Source organism: Clarias gariepinus, chromosome 8 (assembly GCF_024256425.1).
Source record: "Clarias gariepinus isolate MV-2021 ecotype Netherlands chromosome 8, CGAR_prim_01v2, whole genome shotgun sequence".
NCBI classification, from domain to species: domain Eukaryota; kingdom Metazoa; phylum Chordata; class Actinopteri; order Siluriformes; family Clariidae; genus Clarias; species Clarias gariepinus.
The window spans coordinates 18,403,560-18,423,002 of record NC_071107.1 but is presented as its reverse complement, the minus strand read 5'-3'; the positions used below and the strand labels follow the sequence as shown (position 1 = coordinate 18,423,002).

The 19,443-nt window shown below is 36.8% G+C and overlaps 1 protein-coding gene across 1 annotated transcript; it reads right to left on the bottom strand.

Moving 5' to 3' along the window:
• Positions 1-2,986: 2,986 nt before the first annotated feature.
• Positions 2,987-16,199, bottom strand: golga7bb (golgin A7 family, member Bb). Its single transcript, XM_053502594.1, has 5 exons — positions 16,145-16,199; positions 10,373-10,498; positions 8,850-9,002; positions 6,468-6,569; positions 2,987-4,195 (listed from the first exon to the last, which is right to left on the bottom strand). The coding sequence occupies exons 1-5, from the start codon at positions 16,154-16,156 to the stop codon at positions 4,112-4,114; spliced, it is 477 nt and encodes a 158-aa protein (XP_053358569.1). The 5' UTR covers positions 16,157-16,199; the 3' UTR covers positions 2,987-4,111.
• Between the last annotated feature and the right edge of the window lie 3,244 nt (positions 16,200-19,443).

The window sequence follows — 19,443 nt, the reverse complement described above, 5'->3', positions numbered from 1 at the left end:
GTGGGTGGTCATAATGCTATAGCTTGATGTACATGTACTTTATCATGTTTTGTTTTCAATAAAAGACAAATGCAGAGGTATTGCATACATTTACTTTTGTATTTCAAAAAATGTAAATACATTTTAATTTCCATAATTTATTGCTACTCCACAGCTGGATTTATTTTAGAATACATACAAAAAAAATTACCACTAAAATCCCTTGTTCAGTAAACATGCAAAAATACAGTGCCCTCTTTTCTATCTTATTGACATCCACCATAAAGCATTTAAACTGTATATAAAAAGTGATGCAACAGGTCATATTCACAGACAATGCTATTTTGTATTTACATTTTATTGTCAAATAGTGCAATTTTTTCTTTAAAAAACACTACCCGCAAAATTCACACCTTTTATAATTAGTTAATTAATATTTTGTAAATTTCTAGTGCTTTTTCGAAAAAATAACTGAGTCTATTTCCTCAATATCCATTAGGACAAAAAGCACTTGTGAAGACATCTTTGTCCACTATCTAACTAACCATGATATAAGGCAATTTCTAGTATCAGGTTTGTGTATTTGGACCTTACTCTTCACATGTTTTTAATAAGCTTTAATTCAGAAAACTAAAATCTTCTGAATCTTTTGGCAGATAAAATTATATATTAGGTTAAAATGTTCTCACACATTTATTTAGTAATTCTATAGAATTCATGATGCTATTAATTTTCACTAAACTTCCTGAGCAGCCATGATCCACCACCTTATATTTTAATATGAAATATCAGGAAATTTATTTTATACAATACACGTTTAAATATTTAATATTTTGCCAAACATGCTGGTCTGATCTGAAAACACAATGTCGGTTATAGTTGTAAAGACTTCTGGGTGCAGTTAAGCTGCATTTTATTAGAAAATCTGAGTTCTTTCTTGTAAGACTTGGACAACCACAAGACGCATACAGTATAAACTGCGCAGCCTTTTTGTTCTTTCGGCTCTTTTCCTTTCCCCCTCCTTAACTATCCTCAGTGGTTGTTAAGTTCCTGCCAGATTTACTGTTCTGTATATCGTTTTTATGCCACAAAACATGTTTTAATATTTAGAAATTTTTATATCCATTACCTTATTTGTTGCAGCCCAATAACTCACTATCTCAACTGTACTGAAATTCTTTTGAGTTTTCCCATGCTACTGGAAAACAAAGGGGATTTACATTCAGAATGTGGTATGTGCAACCTTAGATTTATTACACAATAATACAGGACATGGTTACACCAGAAATCCTGGAGACTGTGTATGAAAAATAACAGACTGACAATTTGTTTGCATCTATTTCATATGGAATGCCAGTAGTCCCGGTCATTTTTAAAAGCATTCAATGCAGTTTTACTTAGATTATTATTATTTTTTTGCTTAATCAGAAATAAAATACTTCCCTTGTTATTTGAAAAAAAAACTATAATCAGGCTTTGTACAATTGTACTACGGCCTTATTTTCTGATGGGGTCAATAATTCATGAGAGCACTGTATATACAAAAACACACATGATTTTAGTTTTTACTTTGCACATATATACACAAAATTCAATGCTCTAGATCAATCACTGGGAAGACTATAGGACAACACAGTTCTCACTTGGTCACTGAAATGACTACTAGTCCAATAAAAGGTATCTCATGCGTCTATAGTGCAAGTCATGTATTTACAGCCAGTTCATTGGCTACCAGTTGCTCAGCACCAGGTTGGGTATCTCCATATTGATGAAACATGAAAGCAGCAGGCACAGAATGGTTACCACTAGAGAGCCAGTGACCTAATTGCAAGCTCTGAGATGAGCACTGGCTTACTATTGAGTATTGGTTAAAATGGCAATAGGGAATGAATGGGGAGAGGTTAAAAAAAGAAATTAACAGATATGTGATGTAAGTGAAATAAACATATAGATATATGATATTTAAACCCGTATATAATGTCTTCAGGTAAACATAATGACATCAATTTTCATGCATAACTTAAGGTGGCTAAATGTGCAGCTAACTTACTGCTTATGCATATATTACAACTGTACTTTTAAGTTTGAAATTGGCTCTGGTGAATATTGCTACATTTAAACCAAAAGAGAGAGAAATACACTTCCCAACAAGAATCTTATTGTGCATTGATTCATGAATTTACAATAACAATAATTGCAAGGCATCACACATATCTGTCACATTTATTAACACCCTAAGGGAATTTAAGATAACCAATTTATGCTCTTGCTTGTTTTTAAAAAGGAGTTTACTTGGAGAACTTAAAGGAAATCAGAATGGTCATCAAACAACATGCAGAAAAATCTCCATATAGTTAGTGAACAGGATAAAACCAGTGACCCTGGAGCTCTGAGATGTAAATGCTATCCATTATCTAGCTATCCAAACTAACTAAAAAAAAAAAAAAGAGAGATTACAGTGACTCATTTAAAAATGGTTTAACCAACAATGATAATTTAATGTAATAAATATACCATATAAAACTTAACTTGGGAGTTAACAAATGGAGAATAAACCCATGCCTTCTGTTGATTACCTCAAAGTACCTACCTGTGATCGGGTTTTAGCCACGTGATTTGTTCCTATATTTATAAGTCGTGCCAATTTGCATGACCTAACAATTAGATTATAGACAAACGCTGTACTGTTCATCTATTCTGTTGAGGATCTCATGACCCAAATTGGGTGGCTACAAGTCACCCAGGCCATGCAGGGCCATACAACATGCCAAGCCTTATATACTGAAGTGACCTCACCTTGTGTTCCTAATATTAAACCCCTGATCCACTATGACCTCGATTAAGATATAATGATAACTGAAGATCAATACATAAATGAATGAATGAATGAATGAATGAAGGAATGGATATCAGATAACATGTCATTTGTGCAGGAATTTAAATTCCCAGTGGATCCATATGCTATATAATAATAATAATAATAATAATAATAATACATGTAGATCTATACACCTCAACTGAGAATTTGAATAGAAAACAAAAAAGAGATTGAGGCAAAGTTCTGTTACATCTACCTTATCAGATTGACATAGAGAACAATAGTTGTTCATATGACAAATCTCTTACAAGATATATACTGCAGCTTTTGCTTGCTCTGATTTCCGATATTGTATACTATTATTTTTTAGAAAGGGAGTAAATTTGGGTAAATCACAATGCCCTAATAATTGTTTGCAGGATTAAGCTGCTGAGTATTCATAAAGGCAAGATGCTGGGCAAGTTTCAGCCTGGAGCTATCATTAGTGCAAAACTGACCAAGACAGAAACACATGAGGCAGCTGTTTGTTGGAGCTTATATTAAGCAGCTGCTGATTCAACTTCCTCTGAATTTTATCAGCTAAATGTAGCTTATCTGCTGTCCAAACATATACACACACATTCATCAACCCCAGTTCAGTGGACTGGCCAAAACTGCTAGTAGCTTTCATCTCATGGAGACAAAGGGTCCCGGATGGGCTGAAGCTTGCTTGCATACCCAATGAGCTGAGACGCAGGGAGAACTTGATCCACCTGGGCTCTCTGCCCACACCACAGAATAGCAAACCACTGAGCCGCAGGTGAATGGCAGAGTTGGCCGAGTGAACAGAAGCCTCAAGCACTGCACAATATCAGTGATGGCAGTGAACTGTAGCAGTGCCTCTTAAAGAAGACCAGACAGGAGAATGAGAAGAGCTTGGCCACACTCCAGGACTCTCCTCAGCTGCCAAATGCATAACAATGTCCAATTGACAGGAATAGACAGGAATGTAGTGGGTACACTTAAAGAAATATTTTGGCTATAATATAAAAGTCGACTCCTGCTCTCTATTTCAGGAATTGTAGGATATGATGTATAAAGTTCAGGGATCATGTATGTTGCTAATGCAAACATAGAAGGTGATGAAAGGATGGAAGTAAAGGATGGTTTGTATGTATACATTATGAATTATGTGATGGCAGAGGAAGAGGAGTTGGAAAAAAGTAGTCTCGACATTCACTCAATTCAGAATCTGGTGCTCTCATGTTTCAACATGCGAATCTTGGCTATCCCTTTGGCCCCTCTGTACCCGTACCCCTGGTGCTGTTCCTCCAGTCACCGAGCACTGCAGCCAGATGCGGAGCTGCCACTGGAACTGGAGCCGGTGGAGCTGCGATCCTCAAAGACAGAAATCTCTATCTGAAATATCACAGTCAAGGGTTATAAAGGCACATAGCTTTATGTGAGGCCAGCATTAAATGCTGAATGCATATCAAACATACAATAAATTTTTTTTTTTGTAATAGGTGTAATATGTTAGTAATAGGTTTTAGGGACGGATGTGTTTTTCAGGTATTTCACTAGGCTCACTGTCTAGTGATTGAAAATACTGTAAAGTAAGAAATAACATACACCAGATAGTGCTATTATAAGAAAATAATCCAGACAGGCTTGGATATGACATGGTCCATCAAAGTTTCACTCTTTAGATGATTTGTTTTTAATTACAATTTTTTATTTCTTTATTAGCGATATGTAAAATCATGTTATGGAATCTCTGAAGGACAAGTTATTTATTTACAATTCGTATTTATCTCTTGAAGTTAATAAGACAAAAAATGAAGTAGTTCCTGAGAAACCTGAAGACTCCCACGGAAAAACAAAAAGCAAAACATCATATTATTGGAAAGTAATTTAGTTTACAGTCATAAATACTGTCAGAACTTACTGTTTTACAAATTGTATGCATGCCGTCAATTTCCGGAATGCAGCAGTGTGGAGTCTGTTTAAGGTTTCAGATGAGTTAGCGTTTCAGTATGGTGAAAGGTCTTTCACCAGACAGTTTGAATTGTGGGTAGACACAGTATCAGCTCTGCCAGGCATGCTTGATGGTCCACTGGAGAGTGTGTCATCTCCTAACAAAAATCGACCCAGTTTCAAAATAAAGTTTCACGATGACCATTATTACTTTCGAATTAGAGTACTGTACCTGGAGACAGTACCTGGAGACATATGTTTAAGAACTAAGATACATAAGTAAGAAGGCTCTCATTTGAACATTACTTGGTAAAGGGGCAAATTCAGAAATGAAATAAATTCCTAGATTAATTTCGGCTAAGAACAATTGAATCCTAACTCACTTATCATCTATACTGCTTAATATGTATACAGGGTCACAGGGGACTGGAGCCTATCCCAGGAAACTTAGGGCACAAGGCGGGGTACACCCTGAACAGGGTGCCAATCCATTGCAGGGCACACACATATACTCACACTCATATACTAAGGGCACTTTGGGAACATGAACTAACCTAACCTGCATGGCTTTGGACTGTGGGAGAAAACCAGAGGAAACCCACCAAGCACACGGAGACATACTGTACACTGTACATACACACCCTGGAGCTGCAAGGCAATAGTGCTAACCGCTAAGCCACCGTTCTGCCTCATTCAATATTAAAGTTTAATGTGACAATAAATGAACAAACTTTTATATTTATACTTTTACCAAAACTGAATGAAAATGAATTAATGATTTAGGATAAATGAGTGTTATAGGCATGTAGAACAACTTGCGACATTTTCTCATCATGAATGTGATGTGTCTGCATCAGTCCTCTACCAGCTTAAATAGCACATTTTAACATTATAAATATAGTAGAAAAATAATAAGTATTAATAAATAACAAGAAATATTCTAATAAATAACAAGGAAATTATAAAATCAGCAATTATTGTTGACATTTTTTCCTGGTCCTTTTCTCCCTCTTTTGTTTCCTCTATTTCTTTTTTGTAGTTTTTATAATTTTTTTGACTGTGAGTTTTGATTATTATCATTAGACTTTACTATTTAATATATGATGTAGTATGATGTAAATGTAGTGTTTGTAGCATATCAGAATGATTTGTTAAAAATCCTTCTTGTTAATGTTGACCTTTGCATGGAATTGCCCTGGGGTGTAATATTTGAATAATTGCATACATGTAAAACATTTAATTAAGTTATCATTATTCACTTCTTCTGTCTGGAGTACTTCTGCATCAGCAACAATCTCAACATGCCTTAAAGGCATTTGAGCATGAATTCTTACCAAAGACAGCTCATTTCATTCTAGCAAGAACCTCTGGGTAAGCTTAGAAGAACCACTTGTCTTTGCAGATCAAATCTTGTAATCATGTGATCTAAAGGCCTTAGAGATTTTCATCGCATATCATTAGAAGCTCCAGGTATTCATTATACCATGGCTAGACTCCTGTAACTCTCCCATCCTCATCCTATCAGCTTACACTTTTTATAGAGCACTGAGGATCCACAAAGTATGAGCATATCTGGTCTTTAATCAACCAAATACATATCTCATCCTTCTCATCTCAATTCACTGACTCACAGAATCTACTTGCATGAAGTCCAAGTCTTTGATGTTTTGTCTAAGATGCCCATATATCATTGTATATATACTGTAAAGGATACCACTCTCATGCCCCTCTCAATAGGGTCAGTGATAAGAAGTCCTCGTGGGGCATAGATGTTCTCATTCTGCTCCTGAATATACATGGAGATCTTTTTTAAAACCTGCATAGTGACAAAGACAAGGAAGGACATGATAAAAGATTGAACTAAATTACACAATACAGATTTCTTATAAGAAGATACTCTATCTCTATTGAAGATGTGGGGCTTTCAGTCTGATATGGTTACCATGGAGCTCTCGAGAGATAAAACACTGGTGACACACGCACACACACACACACACACACACACACACACACACACACACACACACACACACGCAGACACACACATCACACAGACACACACACGCACGCACACTTTATCACAAAATCAAAGATAATTACATCACAGAGTAAGATAATGTTTTTTTTACTTCACTTTGGTAAAACTGGATTAGAGCAAAAGCCAGTTTCTAACTTTTAGTAGAGCTATTTTTAAGCCTGTTTCCAAGCAGAACAAAAAAACTTTTTTTTTGCACACAAAATTTTTACCATTATTTTAAACACCTCCAAAGCCCAGCGTTCTCTCTCACTGTGTATATATTACACTACTTACCCAAATATATGTGCTGTGTGTGTGTGTGTGTGTGTGCATGGTGTCTGTGATAACCTGCAGGTGGCATTTACTGTATTGGTATTGGGATGAATTATCCTGCATTATGTCCTTGCATTTATGATAAGCAATGTGATTCAGATTCACCATGACAATGGTAATGCAGTTACTGGAAATGTGTGACTGAATGATGAGTAGAGCCTAAATAGATCACAAAACATGATGCCCAGTACTGTGTAGGTTCCCCATGTGACACCTGGACAGCTCTGGCCCCGTGGAGCATGACTCCACAAGACAGCTGCGGGTGTGCTGTGGTGTATATCTGTCATTGCCAGTGCTGACTATTTTTCAGCTATTTGTGCTGCGTTGGCTTTTCTCTGGACTAGGACCAGATGGGCCCTGTGGGCATGGGTGAGCCTTGGGTATCCATGATCCGGTCACCAGTTTACTGGTATATAATTTATAATCAATGTTAATGTGTTATTGTTATGTGTTGTTAATGTTATGGCTGATCAGAAAATCATGTGCCTTTTCATTTTATATAATCTGCTGTTAAAGTAAGCAAGGTGCTTCTATAAAGGGGGAGGGTAAAGAAACTGGTGTCAGGTTTGTAATAAGCATGAACTTACCCTGCACTGTTTTTTGGCCTAGCAGGTAGATTTAAGGTATTTTTTTGTGCACAAATGAATCAGTCATTTTGTTGGACATTTTAAAGCACTTCATGTAGTTAAAATGGAATGTTCTAAAATAAAATATGTTTTAATGTCATTATTTACTTTTACAAATAACTAAATCTTACTTAAAATTTCAGTTACTGTAGTTCTGTAAAAAATTTAAAAAAATGGGACAGTATGGTTTACTCACACAAGGAAATAAATTAACCAAAATAAATGTTAATATATATTAACCTTCTTCATCCCCTTTAAACTTAAAAGGGTTCAGATATCAGTGACCCATAATTAATACAATTCTTCAAGTGAGCTTATGCTTGTTTTTTTTTCTAAACACGCATTTTTTTTTCTTAGTTTCTGCCCTTTCGTTTGACTTTGATGGGAGAGATGCCTATCAGGTTAGGCTTTGGCATACGTTCCATCCTTCCATATCTATTCATGTGTGGCCTTCTGTCAGCTGAGAGAGCAAACAAGAATATGCTTCATGGGTGGCAGTTGACTATAGTTTATTCGTAAAGAGGTTTTGTTACACAATGTTCTGCATAGGTTAATGAGATTCAACCAAAAACAGAACAAACATAAACAAGACCTGCCTCTGGAGGTTCTAAGCTAAAGAGAAGAGATCAAAGAAGGAGGATAAAAAGAAATCGGACTTGTAGGGACATTGTGTTTATTTCATCTCTATTCCATGTGAATAAAGGGCAACTAAAGCAGAACTACACAGGTTAATTAGATGCCTTTTATAATCAGCCATGGTAAGGAACTCAGAAATTCAGGTGCAGCCACTGGTATACAGGTGCAATCACTTCAGCATGGAGTCACCCTGTGAACTTGTAGGTAAACTGATGTATTTGTAAGCATGGCGGATCTGGACACATCAAACATCAGAACATCTTTTGAATTGCCTTCAAAACAATTTCCGTCTGCCCCTCTGAATACATGCATGGTCACACTTGAATGAGTAAGAAGGTTAAACCTGAATTCAATCTTTTTAAAAACATTGTAAACTGAGGTTTCTCTTTCATCAAAGCTGGCTATGTGTAAGGACTTGAGCAGAAAGATGGTAAATGCAGATTATGATGTAAAAGGTTGAAAGGAGAACATCTCAATACAGTACCTTCTCATATCGTGTCTCCATGCAGAGGAAAATAATGTAAGCTGACACACAGGCCAAGCAGCCCTCCAGGTAGGACTGGCCGCTGATCTTCTCGGCCTCTGCGTAGTAGTTATTGAGTGTCTTCACAGTGTCCTCAAAGAGGGTCCGCTCAATCTGTAAAATCAGTCCAAACACACTAACAGTAAATACCTTGCAAAGAATTCATACCCCTTGAACTTTCCCACATTTTGTTACGTTCCAATTCCAAATGTAAATGTATTTTAATTTGAATTAATATTGGGAAAGTGTGGCGTGCATTTGTATTCAGCGTCTTAACTCCACTAAACCACATGCCTTCAGAAATCACTTAATATGTAAACACCTGTGTGTAAGTTTGTGGTTGTAACCTGACTAAATGTGGGAAAGTTCTAAGGGTAGGAATACTTTTGCAAGGCATTGTACATAGATCCAGTACATATGTATGCACGAACAATCTCTTGAGCATGTAGATGTCAACTTGTATGTATGCTGATGTAATCTATTCCAAAAGTACAAAAAAAGTATATAAATACTCTACACCATTTTCTCCAGTTATTTTTGCTCACACAAACTGGCAACTATAACTCTTCCTCAGCAGCCCTTTTATGCAATTCTGTCTGTGTGTGGAGCATTTATCATCTTTGTCATATTTTATGAAGTACTTCAGTGATTTTACTCCAGTGTTGACATGTGTAAAGCTCATCTAGCTTCTAAATATCAATCATCTTTGCTTTAGTTGCTACAGTTGAAATACTATTAGACATTTAATAGACAGTTTTTTAAACATTCCAAGTTTCTTATACAAAAGTGGATACACTGTTGCCTTAACCGTTTGTTGGTGTGTCTGTCATATTGTTGTTTAGGTTTCTCTCACTGTTTAAAATATATGTGAGACACACATCTGAGTCTATAGAAATTTAATGGAGTCTGTAGTAAATTAATGGCCTTGCATATAGGGTAATTTTGTGATTGGGGTGCCATGTAGCTGTTGTAAATGAATTGATCTTTATGATTGGTTTGTTTATTTATTTAGTTACCCTCTCAAAAGAGGTGGGAAAACATCTCAGTCACCTGTTTCACTTTTACAATGCTGGTTACATGTTGTTCTTCTTACATGGTCGATTAACAATAATAATAAAAAAAATGATTTCCCACGCCATATCACAATACTGCATTGTTCATTGTTCATAACCTATTAAGGTGACTTTAAAAATAATATTATAAGATTTCTGGGTAATCTGGGTAAATTTTTTGGGCCCTGCAATGAATTGGTACCCCATCCAGGGTGTACCCTGTCTCGTGCCCCATGTCTCCTGGTATAGGCTCCAGGCCCCCTGCAAACCAGGATGAATATTGACAACGATGATGCTTTATGGTTTATAAGGAATTAAATTATTACAGTGCATATGGGTTGCTGAGGTTTATTTCTCTTTAAATGTTTTACAATGTTAATTGGCAGCACGGTCATATAATCAGGTTTAAAATCACCTCTGTGATCCACCCACCCTGCTGTTGAGTTCTGCTGGGAGTTTGGTGTGAAATTTGCAAACCGTGCCCTCACTGTAGTCCCTCTGAATAAACACCTTGGTGACCAGAGAGGCAGTTTGCCTCAGATCCTGAAGGTTTTGGAGCTGAAACATACAAAAAAAAAAAAAACATAGAATCGTTGTAGATACAAATACAAAAAATACAATATAATCATCAATTGCCTTCGGTCTGAAGCTCAATGCAAAATATAGCCTCATGGGGTAGGGATAGTCATAAGAAAAGTAAGGAATCAGTCCATCACAACATGGGAAGAGCTTGTAAATGATCTCAAAGCAGTTGGGACCACCGTCACCAAACAAACTATTGATAATTCAATACGGCACTATGGATCGAATCGTGCCGTACCCGCAAGGTCACCCTCCTCAAGTAGGCACAGAGGCCCCCCTGAAGTGTAAAAATAAACAAAGAAGGATTGGGAGAAAGTGCTATGGTGAGATGAGACCAAAATTGATGTTTTACCTCGACTCGCTGTGAACACCATCCCTACAGTCAAGCACGGAAAAGGAAACATCATGGCACAGGCTGACTTTGCCGCATTGAGGGGCCACTGGACAGGGCCATGTACAGTATTGTAAAATATCGGATGGGAACCTTCTGAATATGGGTCAGGGATGAGTCTTCCAATATGACAATGACCAAAAACTTGTCACCAGGTCAACAAAGAACAAAAAAAAGATTTATTGGAGTAGTCTATTCGGTTTGTAGACCTAAATCCTCCTGAGGTGCCAAGCGACAGGCAAATCAAAAGAATTAAGAGAAGAACAGTAGAGAATAGTGGACCAAAACTCTTTCTAAGATGTGTACACACCTGGTAACCAACTCCAATAATTGTCTTACCTTTGTGCTTGCCAACAAGGGGTTCTCCACCAAGTACTAGGTCATGTTTTGCTTGACCAAAAATTTCCTCATTGAAAAGTAAAACTATTTTTTCCTGGATTTTTGGTTGATATTCTGTCTCTATCCTTTAAAATGAACCTATGATGAAAATGATAAACCCTAAAGGGGATCAAATAATTATTTTCCCCACTGTAAATCTAGTGCCAAAAAAAAATTAGCTGAATTAGAGACCTACAGTTTAAAAAATATTTGTTATGATACTTGCAATTAAGCTTTGGTGCATCCTACTCCTATCATCCTTGAGATGCTTCTACACCTTGACAGGAGTCAACCTGCGCCTAACTGGACATACAGTAATTAGGAAAAGCACGAAGAAAGGAAGGTAAGAATGTATTTCATAGTAAAAACTGATCCATGAGGTTAAAAGAATTATTTGTAAACTTATGAGACAGGATTTTGTCAACATATGAAATAATAAGACACAGAAATACTCAGTGTGACATAAAATGAAGAAAAATTAAAAAGGGCTGAAAACCACATGGCAATTTTTTATGCTTAAAAGTCTCCAACGCTTCCACTAACGTGTTTTTTTTTTTTTATGGCCACAGAGCTGTTAAGTACCAATTCTACAATTTCTTTTTGCACTGTGTGTGTGTGTGTGTGTGTGCGTGTGTGTGTGTGTGTGTGTGTGTGTGTGTTAATGGTCTGACCTTTACTATTAAACATATCTGTAATTGCAACTGTCTTTTTTTGTACAATGCATCTTCACCAATGTGTAAGTGATCACTGAGCAGAATTGATGATTCTTTTCAAACCACATTTTTCTCCCCCAAAAAATTTTATTTGTCAGCACTATCCTCTCAGGTTTTTAATAATGTATTGGACAGTTCTTAGCAAAATAACAGTAATTTCAGCAATTCCATTGTGTTGTTTTCTTTGCCTATTGCAGGCCCTTCTAAAACAGCAGGGTTTCTTTTTTTATCAGGCAGTGTATTTTCTTCTTAAGAGAGAAGTTTTAGAAGAAACATTGGTCAGAAGCTTTGCAATAAAAAATATCTGGGACAAACAAGTGGCTATGCAGATTACATGGCTTTGAGAAGCTGGTGCTCAAATTAAGTGGCTTTAAGTGAGCTTTCATGATCTTTGTAGACCACCCATTCACCAAGCATTCAGCACCAAATCACAGACTGGCAAGTTGACTTTATGTTGAAGCCAGCTGAGGCTAAAATGGCACTAACATGACATTCTTTACTTAGAACTGTTGCCTCCATCACTCTTTGGGATTTACACTTAGTAATGTTAAATCCACAGAAGCCACAGAATCATAATGTAAGGGCCAAGTCAGTACTGTTCCATTAAAACTCTGGAGGGCTCAAATGTTGCTTATGGATGTTACAAATATACAAGGGAATCTCAGTAGAGGAATATGATCAAGAGTAGCAGTAAACAACAGGGCCATGTACTGAATTTCCTCAGACTTAAAAAGGCAACTGCAAATGTTTACATTCATTGGTTTATTCCACTTCAGATGTGCCTGTTAGTGATATAGTTTTCACACATATACTTGGGTTATCTTTTTTTTTTTTGTATTTAACTGCAACACTGCAAATAATAATAAAAGGAAAGTGTGTTTATAAAAAAATGCATTGTTATAAACACACTGTGCAAAGAAAACAAATGGTTACAAGTTGTGTATTCTCATCTGAACATCCATTACAAACAATGTAATGAAGAACAATACAAACCTACCCTACAATACAAGCTAGCTTTCATAATAGGCCCCTTAAGCTGAGTTTTTTCATTTTGCACCTATTTAACCATATTTTGCTTTCACTCACAATTTTTAGAATCATGACTAGATCATAAGTTATGTAATGTAAGACGTTAAGTGATATATGATAAAATCATTCTTTTTGTGTGTGTGCATGTGAGAGAGAGAGAGAGAGAGAGAGAGAGAGAGTGTATGGTAAGCATATTTTCTATCAGAAAATTTTATCAAATGCCATGTAGTATCTGAAACCTTGTTAACACTGGCAGCTGAAGTCTGTTTGTGACTCTGCTGCCACCTGTGGTGATGTTGCTTGGTAACTGTATTCACATGCTGTAAACTTGTCACATGACTATTTAAACACTGACAGTAATGTCCTGTGTCCTATGTGTGTTCTTTTTTTATTTGGTTTAACACTTTCTTTTGAAGTTGCGGTATATTAAACTGCACAAACGTCGTGCTGTGCACTTATTACCACTTTTCGACTGAGGTGACTATTGCACTATTAAAGGCATTTAACGTTCGCTTTTTACACAGTGTGAGCACCTGTGTTGTGCGTTTTTTTAAAGTGTGAGTACCTTTGCAATGCAAATACCACTGTCATATTGAGAGATCAAGTCAAAATATCCCTTGAGGAACCCAGTAGTACAATGCATTAAAGATTATAAATGAGGGTTTTGTTAAAGTTTTTATTTATTTTTTTTTTTTACTGTGCCAAGAATAGGGCAAAACACTGAGATTAGTCTACCAAGAAGAGATTTAATAACTGGAATGATAAAGCACAGAGAAGTCGAATTAGAACAACTTTAAAGCATTTCATATCGAATGCAAGATAAACCAGTAGACCAAAGGAGGAAACATTTTGTGCATATAAATCATTAACTGAAATATGCATGCTAATGATGTACTGCACTGCAGAATGTAACATATCACAGAACAAGACCATAACAGGTTTAAAATCAAAGTGTGACAGCACTGTTTTCCAACAAATGTCCACTTGCCTTGAGCTAAAAAGCTAAGGCATGAATGCACAGGTTTAATCATTCTGCTTCAATAACTGGTTTATCCTGGTCTGTGTTGTGGTGGATCCTGAGTCTATCTATGACAGGGAATAGCACCTACTGTAAATGGAGTGCCAGTCTATTGCAGGGTACCATGTCCACACTCAGTCATACCTTGGGGCAATTTAGCTTCTACTATTTTTAGAGAGATAGGTGAAACCCGAAGCGCTTTCGATTAGTGGCTTGGGTTATTGGCTGAATAGATTTTCACAATTTTCCCATGTTTGCTTGGGTTTCCTCTTGGTTATCTGGTTTTCTCCCAGTGTCCAAAAACATGTAAGTGTGTGAATGAGGGTGTGCATGCTGCCCTCCAATGGACTGGTGTAACATCTCGGGTGAATTAATGTGATTTGGGTTCAGTGTTACACCTGAAAAATGATGTACACATTAAAAAGTGGTTATAGAAGATAAACAAGTGAATAAATGATTGGATTTGTTGCTGAATGGACATATCATCCATGCTATATGTATAGCATGGATGAAATAAAAATATATATTATCCATCCATAATAGTACTAACTACTCAGCCACGGTGCCGCCATAAACATATAGTACACGCACTAAATGGCCAAATGCTTTTGGACATCTGATCATTATACCCAAATGAGGACCGGCCACAAATTTTTTGGAATCATAAAATCACAAAAATTTATAATGATCTTTTTGTATGCTGAATAGCTTGTAATATTTAAATTCACCTTCATGGGAACTAAGGTTTCCAAAGCTGTTTGAACATGATAATGCACCTGTTCTCAAAGCTGCATGAAGACAAAGGTTAGAGTGGCACAAGTCAAGTAGAGTCCTGAGAACATTTATGCATTATACTGTAAAACAGAGGTTGTAATTATCAGATACGTTTACTTATGGCGACACTGTGGCTTAGTCCTTAGCACTGTGGCTTCGCACCTCCCGGATGGAGGGTTAGCTCCATGCCAGCTCCATGCTCGAGTCTGTGAGCATGGAGCTGGCATGTTCTCCGATTAACTCCCCCAGTCCAAAAACATGCAGATTAGGCTAATTGGCATCTCTAAAAAAATGCGAGTAGTGTGTGTGTCTTTATGTGTGTGTGTGTGTGTGTGTGTGTGTGTGTGTGCACTACAAAGTATTGACACCTTGTCCAGGGTGTAACCCACCTAGTGCCCAAAGACTAAAAGGATAGGCTCCAGTCTCCTGCACACTGCATAAGCGGCATAAAAGATGAAGATGATGTTTCATTAATAATAATACGGTGGAGGTGTTTGCTATTAAATTCATACAAATGCTGTACCAAAAACACTTTGTTGTGTGATAATAGCATTATTAGAACGTCTCCATAACAGGGATCTGATTTAAATTCCTTTACATGTTAGTAGCATCATGTGCTTGCATTTGTCATTATTAATAGCTTTCTTTGTTTTTTAAAGGATATTCGTCACTTTTTTTCTCTCCTGTAAACGTTGCATGTTTCTTTCAGTAACTATCTGTATTAAACCTCGGCACTATGACATCATGATCAGCGCTTCAGGCGGACTCCCAGCGGTGCTTCCGGTCATGTGATTTAAGTCAAGACAATAACAGGTGCGCTAGACTGAAAGCTAGACTGTACTTCAGAAGCAGGAGTTAAACTTCCTAGCGATTGTATTACAAATAAATAAATAAATTAATTAATTAAATAAATAAATAAAGTAGCCTGCTAGATAATCTAGCGCTGTTTGGTGTTTTCCTGTGAAAGACATGAAACAAGCAATGAAACTGCTGTCCACAGTGCTGACAGTTAATGCTCAGAGTTTCTCAGCATCACAAAATTACAACATATGTTGGTTTGAAGTGAGCCGCACCTGCCGCATGTTACATCTCATCAGCCATATCCATATAATACAAACTGTTCCGACTGTAACAGATTACAGTACACACTACTGGAACAAATAATAATAATAATAATAATAATAATAATAATAATAATAATAAACGTATCCTTAACACTTTTTCCTCAACCGTTAAGGTTTTTCTTTACGGACATACCACAAGGACAAGCCGAAGCGAAGCATACAGGTGTAGCGTGAGTGTGATAAACCGCATCTTACCTCTGTCGCCATGTTGCCACGAGCCGGAGTCTGAGCTGCTCGACTCGCGTGAGGATCAGCTGAGGACTGAGTTAAGCACGCGCGCAGGGTTAAATGCGTGCACGCGCTCGTGGTGTCAGACAGGAAAAGGTAATTAGAACGTTTATTTTTGGTCAAGGCAATGCAGTATATATATACACACACACACACACACACACACCAGTGCCAGTTAACTGGTGGAAAGAAATAAGGTTACAAAACATAGCCCAAGTACCTTAAATCCCTATAGTACATTGTGTTTTTGTATGAGACAGCTGACAATACTGAAAAAATTAAGACCTAAAATACTGAGTAAAGGTTTGCGGGAATTGTTTATGAGCTTATTGGAAATGTTTATTGAACACTGGGGTTTTGCTGTTTTGGGGAAATAATGAACTGCAGGTGAGCCCCACAGAACTTCCGAGTTCCGCTGAATATTACCACATATGATTCCAAGCTGCTTACAATGCAGATAGCCAGCTTCATGTTTTTTTCATGTAAAAACAAACAAACAAACAAACAGGCAAGTTGATTTTTTTTTATAATATAATCTATTTAATTTGAAGTTGAATAATTAATATGAGGTCAAAATGAAGACTTCCAGCTTTACCGTGAGGGGTTTTTAATAGAATAAAACTCAAATAGTGTAGGAAATACACAACTTTATATATTTATGTCCACTGTATGCGGATTCTGTATAGGTCGGCGCTATACTGCTGTATTCATACAGTTTATACAGTATATAAAAGAAAGGTTTTGTCTGTACATGGTCCGAACTCACTCTTAATATCTTTACATTGGAGGACCGAAACGAGCCTCAGAAATTGTTCTGTCTGCATGCCTGTCCAGCCATTTCTATCACAGGTTTACGCAAAACTGGCTAGGCAGAATGTGACACTCAAAGTGGGCGTGGCTATAGGCATCACTCAACAGAGCCAATCAACGAGATAGTTTACTGTAAATACACAGCGTAGGCGGAAGTCACAGAAACGACAGTAATGTCCCATACAACACACCCAAATCTTCACCAAACACCAACACATATGCGACATACGCCAAAAAAAACTTAAAATGTACTGCTATACATTATACGTATATTTATATAAATGATAATATTATTTTAATAATATGATAATTTTATATTCATATAATATACATTATATTATTTTTATTACAGACAGTGATTTGAAGCACATTTAAAATTTAGTCTTTCAGTCATGTTCTTCCGCTCTTGAAGAATGTGTGCCACTCAAAACACCTTGAACGACTTATTGTAGCATTGCCATAAACTTGCTAAATCATGTCAAATGTTGCGCACATTTGCTAAGTTTCACGTCGAACTTCATGTTACCTCTTTGTTTTAACTTGTTGTCCATGATAAAAGAGCAGCTATAGTAACGCACATGCTCAGAATAGCACCAGTTACACAGCTCCTGGTATATACAGGATGATGTTCTTTGGCACACTGACTTATGAAGCTTGACTGCCTGTAACTGTGAGTGCAGCCCAGTGCAGCCCTCTGTTGGAGTGTTACAAATCTAGTCTTTGAACTTTTTGATACCATCGTATAAATAAAAAATAAGAAAAACCTACATGATGCTAAGCAACATCATAATGAATTATATATTTTCAGGGAGATCAGTTCATCAAACCATTGACATCTCTTTTTACCTTTAATATATACTAAGGCAGTAAGGCTTCTCGTAGGCCATTTAGAATGCCTGGGTTTGATTCGGTCCCAAGCCCTGATATTATGTGAGGATTGCATCAGTAAGCGTAACTGGCGTAAAACCCTTGTTTAGTTGTGGGAGCAGCCGAAATAACCATACAATGCAATAGTAACTGTAGAATAAGGTATACTGAATGGAAATTACATGTAATTTATGAGAAAAAAACTTGCAAAATAGTCTTAAATACACTCAAATACATTTATCCCATGGTTTGCATTTTTGTTTATTATATCCACTGAGGCTACTTCATTTTGTCGATTACATAATGTCAAATATAAAGAAAGTTTACACTGTACATGTTACAAAACCTATTGGCAGCAAAAGGGCAGTATGTCTTGTGTCCTGATCCGAATAGATGATGCAAACACAGGTTGACAAATGTATTAATTTATGTAATTAAAGCAAATATGTAAAGCAAATCACAAGCATTAAACAGGCAAAGGTCAAGCAATCAGCAAACAGCATTACTCTGCAAGGCAGAAAGTTGAACTTGGGAACAGGGACAAAACTAGTATATAATTTAGTACAAATAGGCTTGGCAACAACTTGCTGAAACAAACACTGAGCATACCGTCTGCATGTATACTCTGTGTGTGTGTGTGTAAAAGGAAGAGTGTGCACAATCTGTAATCAGGTAAACGTTAATGCATGAGTGTCTGTGATGGTAAAGTGTTGTATTCCATTGTGCCCATGTTTTTAGTGCATCCCCATGTCACTGAGGAAATAGAGCTAACCCTCTCTGTGCCATGACTCCAGGGAACAGACATATCTGTCCATCAGTACTTTCCCCTGCAGGAGCAAGTGGGCTTGTGAGTGGGCCAAATTGATTAGCTGGCCCCCCACAAAATGTGAATCAGATAGAACACATTCTTTAGCTGGTTCTTTGAGGAAATCTGAGTATTTATGGTACAACAAGTTCAGTCATAGTTTTCTTGCAACCTGTTCAGTAGGAGCAAAGAAAAGAACAGAGAAATTGGTAAATCAAGGCTATTATTTTACATTCAGCTGCTTCCCGATTAAATGCTTTGGTAAATTGCAGTAAGCTTTTAAGCAATATTTGACAAAGCAATATACACTTGCAAAAAAAATGAAACAAATTTAAAACGGGGCAAAATAGTTGTGATACATCATGCAAAGAAAACAACTTAAAAACAAAAATTAAAAAAACAAACAAACAAAAAATTTATGAAAGACCATAGCTGTGTTTAATAGTGAAATTAAGAGCATTTCCATGCGCACACAATGTCGTGAGAATTCACAGTAGGGTTGCGCAATAATGCCCATTGTCATATCGTCCTATCGTCAGCCTGTAAGATCGCCGATACACGATAGTAGTCAAAGCCCAGGGATTCTGCGTGCTGTCGCGTTGTATTCAGAGAGTAGTACATATTTTTGTGGTTATTTTTTTCATTTCATGTCTGTTGTTTTATCAATAAATCTGCTCATATCTGCGCACGCGTTTATCAGCCTTTTGATCAAAAAGTTGCACGCGCAACTCACTTTCACTTTGCACAAGGCAGTGTTTATTGTTTAGTGTATATTTAAAGCGCA

Coding starts and splice junctions, on each gene's coding strand:
- golga7bb (XM_053502594.1), bottom strand. Junction 9,003..10,372: donor CAGCAGAACTCAACAGCAGG/GTGGGTGGATCA, acceptor CTGATTTTACAG/ATTGAGCGGACCCTCTTTGA. Junction 6,570..8,849: donor TGGAGACACGATATGAGAAG/GTACTGTATTGA, acceptor GTCACTATGCAG/GTTTTAAAAAAGATCTCCAT.